Source organism: Micromys minutus (genome assembly GCF_963924665.1).
Source record: "Micromys minutus genome assembly, chromosome: 12".
Lineage (NCBI taxonomy): Eukaryota > Metazoa > Chordata > Mammalia > Rodentia > Muridae > Micromys > Micromys minutus.
The window spans coordinates 27267905-27273904 of record NC_137981.1 but is presented as its reverse complement, the minus strand read 5'-3'; the positions used below and the strand labels follow the sequence as shown (position 1 = coordinate 27273904).

Genomic DNA, 6000 nt, shown 5'->3' with positions numbered 1-6000 from the left:
GAGAAAATTAAAAGCAGTCACCTTGGTCTTTAGATAAAGAAAGTACACTTTTAGGTTGTAAATTATCAGAGTGTCCAAGCGGGACAGATCGGCAAATTTGGTTAATTGGGAAATACATTTTACTGCACAAGAATTAAGGAAAAATGAGAGTTTTTTTTGCTAACGCCCCCTCCCCTTTTGGTGAGGGGGGATCATAACGAATATCTATCAGTCACCTTCTCCTTCTCCAGGACCCCGAGTATGGGAGACAACTGGGGAGAAGGGAGGTTCACATCATCAAAATTTTCTGTAGCTTTTCGTTTCTGAAGTTGTTTGGTTGGTTGTTTATTCGCAGTTTTACCATAGGAACGAGTCCAGCCTAGTAGTTATGGGAAAATGACTTGAGGCGAATTGAAGCTGAGGGTCCCGAGCTGGAGCTGGCTCGGAGTCCCTCGCAAGGTGGGTGTTTTCTTAGAGCTGAGCTGGTTGTCCAGCCAAGGACCAAGAACGTAGCCAGGTTCTTGTCAAGGTCCCTGGGAGGGCCAGGGCTGAAGGCAAGGGGACTGTGGGGGTATTTCTATGCTGTAGCCACCGGGTAGGAGCCATGCATTTGAGATTGTAGAGTCGGGAGTTCGCTTCCTGCTCCCAGCGCTTACTGCGCATCCCAAATGACTTTCGTGAAGATTTGGGCCAGAAAAGGATTAGGATCGCCTGGAATCGGTTGCGCCCGCCGGCCTTGATGGGCGCATTGCAGGACCCCACAAAGGCCCTAGGGACTGGTGCTTTCTTTGGCCAGCAAAGAGTCTGGTAGGGTGGGGATGCTTGCCGTTGTCCAAGGTTCTGAACACTCGGCTGATTCGGGGAGATGTTCCGACATCCGGGACTAGTCTGTTCAGACCCCGGGACAGATCAGGGCATCACATAAATCCTTACGGCTAGATGTCAGTCATCGGGAGCTGATCGAAGCTTGGATGTCACCGTTTTCTGGGGCCAACACGGCAGTCGATGCTAGGTTGCTGGGGCCGAGGCTCCCGCGGTTAACACAAGTGCGCGCTGAGCGGAGCTGGCGGGGAACCCTTACTTACTTAGCTTCCCCAACTCACGCGCCCGCGGGAAGCTGCATCTCAGGACAGGAGGGCATCTGAGGGGGCTCTCCGCAGTCTCCGGCGCTCAGGGGGCCCTCGGCTCCTGGAACCGGTTGTAGAGAGCGGGGATGCTCCCTGAACCTGATCTGGAGAAAAGCCGGGACCCGCGAGCTCGCTGTGGCCTGGGACCGAGAAAGGGTTCTGGTCCTCTCCTCGAAGCTGTGCCCTGGCCCCGGTGGTCGCGCCATCGGCCGCGCGGGCCCGCTGGACTCGCCGACGCTCTCCACCCGGGCCCGCCGCTTGGTCTCGCGGAGTCTGTGGCCCTGGAGGAGAGCCGGCACGGCGGGGTCTGCTCGCTCCGAGCGGAGCAAACATATCCAGCCTCTCCTTGCTTCCAGCAGGGCCGATTCCGGCCGGGAGCGGCTGAACCCAGAAAGGGCCGCTTGAGATAGAGGCCCAGCCCAGCCTTGCGTCGGCCGGAGAGGTGCCGCGTTTCTTCCTGGCTGTTTTCCCGGGGGTGTCCACCGCCGGCCAGAGCCTCAGCACTCAGTTCTTCAGCTCCGCGCTACTTGCCCCAGCCGCTGGTCCACGAGTGGGCCCGCCAGGCCTTTTGTTTCCAAAGCTCTGTGTCTTTAAGATCAAGGCTGGATCCCAGGCCGGACAGGGACCCGACCCACCGCTTCGCCAAGGCTCTCAAACGCAGCATTAGAATGTTTATAAAATATTCAATTTATGTAGTCTGTCCAAGAAGCCATCGTCCCAAAATAAAATCGGCAGTCTAGACGGAACACAGACACCAGAACTTATCAACAGTTGTCTGATTCGCATCTTCTGATGCATCTTGAGTGGGTCATAATACCAACTTTATTTTCAGTGGTGCATAAATTAATTACACGCATTTAATAACCAAAATATCATTATATTCCCCCTTTAATATCATAAAGGCTTTCCGCCAGGGAAGCACTTAATAGTGCAGGGGGCCGTAACGGGCTATTATCCTGGTGTAATGCTATTACAGAACCAATTATGCGCCATTAGACTTGCTTTTTTTGCAGTTTATGTGATTTGATCCAATCCCGCGCCCCTGACTTGAAAATTTCAACCCGGTACTTTAGAGTTTAATTTTCACCCAGGCAGAGAGAAGGGCGGTCTCTCTCCGCTGAGTGTCTGCCTCGGATGCATTTTAAAAGTAATTGCGAAGGGTCCCACTGCATATCATTTTGCAGGGAGAAGCGGACATAAATTCAGGGACCCCTTGCTGAGAACAAAATCAAACTTTCCTTTTGTACGATCGCTTGGAAAGGGAAGCCGTGTGCAAAGAGTACCCCCAAAACTCATCCGGCGGCGACAATTAGCAGCGCTTTGGTAATTTTACAGTCCTGGAGTCGCCAGGCCTCTGACAAGGGCGATCCCAAAGCCAATCGGACTCAGAGAAAGAAGGGTTGAGTCTGAGGGGACCAAGAAGGGTGGGGTTGGGGTGAGTGTTTAGAACATAATCTCTTTTGGGTAGAGGATGATATTGGTAGCTGTTGTTTTTTTTTTATCTTCTTTTAAAAGAAAAAAAAAAAAGGGAAAAACATTCCTGATTGCTGAGAAGTGACGGATTTTTTTTTTTTTTTACACCACGTGGGCCATTTGTAAGGCCCAATAGACCTATCCAAGTTACTCGCTGTAGACAGCGCTGGAAATAATCAGATTAAGGCCAATTATGCGTGAGATTATAAAGGCGAGTGCTGAGCGGCGGCGCGCGCTGTAGACAGACAGCAAGACATCTGGCCACTTCCCCAGTCACTTCTCTGGTCCTGCGGGCGCCAGCAGCGCCAAGCCCCGCCCGCCGCCAGCAGAGCCCCGCGTGCGGACTAGAGGCGAGCGCACTCCGGCCTTCTCGCCCACCTCCCGCAGAGGTAGGCAGGGTTCCCGAGCTGCTCCCCTGGCTCCCTGCGCTGGGCCTTGGGGCTCCACCGGCTTCTTGGCCGGAGCTGCTGAGCATGCAGATGGCCTTGCGAGATCGCCGGACCCCGCTGCTGTGGCCAAGTGCTGGGCTTGTGGCTGGGACCCCTGAGAACCAGAAGCCAGACTGTGCCCAGCTTGGTGAGGGCGCGGTTGTCCAGCAGCAGGACCTATGCGAAAGGCTGGCCATAGGATCATGGCTTGGGACGGGAGGCACAACAACTTCTCCCACCAACCCCACGGTGGCCCCAGGGGGCTTCGGGATGGGCTTTGTAGGAGGAGCACTCTCTGTGATCCTCGGGGTGTGCGGGCAGGAGACTCAGGCTTTATTGCTGTTTGCTTTGCAGCCAGGCCGGAGCCACACACAGGCACGAGTCTGTCAGGCCACCACCAGCTCTGGTCCAGCTGTAAGGGCCCATCTGACCATCTGCGATGTTTTATTTCCACTGCCCGCCACAGCTAGAGGGTGAGTAAGCGCTGCTTTCCGGAGCCCTTTGGCCTGGCCAAGCTAGCCTTAAGGGCCGGGGGCCCCAACAGGGCTGATGGGGTGTTGGGGTCTTCGCCCCGCGAGGTGGCAGCCTCATGGCAGTACTTAGGGGCACCCTTAGCCCCCTCCCTACATCCAGCTCCATCCCTCCGCCCGGGTGCCACCTGCCTCCCACCTCCCTCTCCGCCTGGGTCGCGCTGCCCCGGGCTATGGGTGCCTCAGGGACGCCTGGTCCTCCCAGCACAGATGCTGGTGTCACGCCTCTAATCGGGGCTCCTCCGCCCAGGGGGCCTGCATCAATCTTTCACGGTGTTTTGCTAACATCCCAGAAAACCAAAGCAAGTTGAACTGCCCACTGAGTGCCGGGCTCCACTAAGCATCAGGAAGGGCCTGTTTGCTGGCCTGCTCTCACCCTGGGCGTTGGCAAGAGTGCTCCGGGATCGCACGGGTAATTCTGGACAACTTAATGTCAGTTTCTAGAGGCACCGCTGTCCCTGGAGGCAAGCTCCCTGATAGTTCTACCTGCCCAGAGTAAATATCTCAGCGATTTACTGAATTTCTGACCACGAATGCTCAGCTCGTAAGCCCCTAGAACCAGGATCTAGTTGTTTAAGGTCTCTCTAGACCTTGGGGGGGGGGTGCCTTTCTCTATTCAGGATGTGCTTTCTTTTCCTAGTTGTTAAGTGGGGCAGGGGTAGAGAAGTGAAAAGCTTATGTTCCGTCCCTGGGTGTCTCTAACCAGGGCCCAGGGAACCAAAGGGGAAGTTCTTCCTGGCAGTGATTTGTAGCCCTCAGGTGGACACGCTGCAACGCCCCTCCCCTCCCAAACTCTGGCTTGTGCTGTGGCCCAGAGACACTGAAACGTTTATAATCCTGGGACACTTGTCCACCTTGCTGTAGGTTGCCTTGAGCAGGCTTCAGTCTTGGCCATTACTTGGAAAAGTTTGTTTTCATTTTCCATACACAAGCCTTTAACTAAAGTCCAGCGGAGTTTGCTAAAGGAAGCTAGTGGGGAGCAACATTTAAACCTTGCATGCCTGCTTTTCAATACCAGGGAAGACCCAGGCAGGGAGGCTTTAGGGCAGTCATAAAGGAGCAGTCTCTTACAACTTTATCCCAGGCCTGGAGGAGACCCAATTGGTTTGTGATGGGTAGTTGCTATGTGGGGTTGACGCCAAGCCCGGGCTTTTGTCAAGTGGGAAAGGAGGAGAGCTGGGCATTTAGCAAGCTGTATACATTCTGGATGACCTAAGGGGAACCCCCTGTTTGTAAGGATGAGTTACAGAAGTGGCTTAGAGTCTGTCCTATCCCAGGCTCTCTCTGTCTTGCTTACTGCTCTTAGCTTATTTAGGGGATAATGATGGGGGGAGTCCATATTTGCTACTCATGCTCTGTGTGGGCCCAATCTTGGCCCTGACTCTGACTGATGTGACCAGGAGAGATGGGCTTCAAGTACCTTTTGTGCTTTTGTAGATACACACCGGTTTCTCAGGAGGGGAATTTACGTCTAGTGCTGCTGGGGCAGGATGATGCTCTCTCTGTGGCTGGGAAAACCGAGGATGGACTCCAGGGTGGTACAGAGAAAGCAAAGTGTGACTATAATCTTACTGCTCGGATACTTTGTTCAGATTAAATTAGAGAGTGATGTGTGGGTCTCAAAGTTTGTTAGAACAAGAACCTACACTCAGGCTAGCAGAGAGCCTTCCTCTCCTCTCCTAAAGCCAAGCGCTAGTGTGCATTTCTAGTGATCCTGTCATCTGAACCTTTTGTTCCATGTCTGCTATGTCTTATTGGACTGAGATTATAGTGTTACATCATCTTGGACTTCGTGTGTGTGTGTGTGTGTGTGTGTGTGTGTGCGCGCGCGTGCATGTTTTTACTTCATAATACATCTTGGAGATTTTCCCACCGTGTGTATATGGATCTACCTATTTTCTTTTAGACTGCTGTGTAGTATTCCAGTATTTGTTTTGCCGAATATATCCACTGATGGGTGATTTGTTGTGTCCTCTTTTATTTCTTAATTGCAACATCTCCGAGAATGGCATTTCCTCTCTCTTTCAGCATCCTTTATAACTATAGTCGTAGATTAAAAACCTGTGCACTTATATATTTGATGGTTCCTATTTAATTGCCTTCTAATACGGTCTCACTAATCGATACTCACATGAATAGTAAACAAACATGTACAACTTATTACAATTTATCACTTCTAGGCATCATTACATACTTCACTGGGGATGAAACAGTGAATGTATTATTTCATTGCCCTGTTATGTTCTGTTTAAGGAACTGTTCATGACTCTATCAAGTATCCCTTTTATTTCAAAGAAGCCTGCTGTCATCTCTTGCTCTCTACTCTGGTAGACTGTCAGTCTTTTTCTTACTAGTGTGGTGAAGTCAGCTTTTGTAGGATTTATCTGGGAAGCACTATGAACAGCGCACAAGCAAGGTGTAAGTGAGAAGACCGCCTTTTGCAAAGTGATGGAAATGAGACGG

The 6000-nt window shown here is 52.1% G+C and overlaps 1 protein-coding gene across 1 annotated transcript in view; it reads left to right on the top strand.

Moving 5' to 3' along the window:
• Positions 1–2918: 2918 nt before the first annotated feature.
• The window catches only part of DRGX (dorsal root ganglia homeobox), a gene marked incomplete at its 3' end in the record, with an annotated part of 29192 nt that continues 26110 nt past the window's right edge, over positions 2919–6000 (top strand). The window contains exons 1-2 of the mRNA XM_080926735.1: positions 2919–2968; positions 3362–3480. Coding sequence (XP_080782861.1) covers positions 3447–3480 — 34 coding nt within the window. The 5' untranslated portion in view covers positions 2919–2968; positions 3362–3446. The remainder of the gene's footprint in view (positions 2969–3361; positions 3481–6000) is intronic.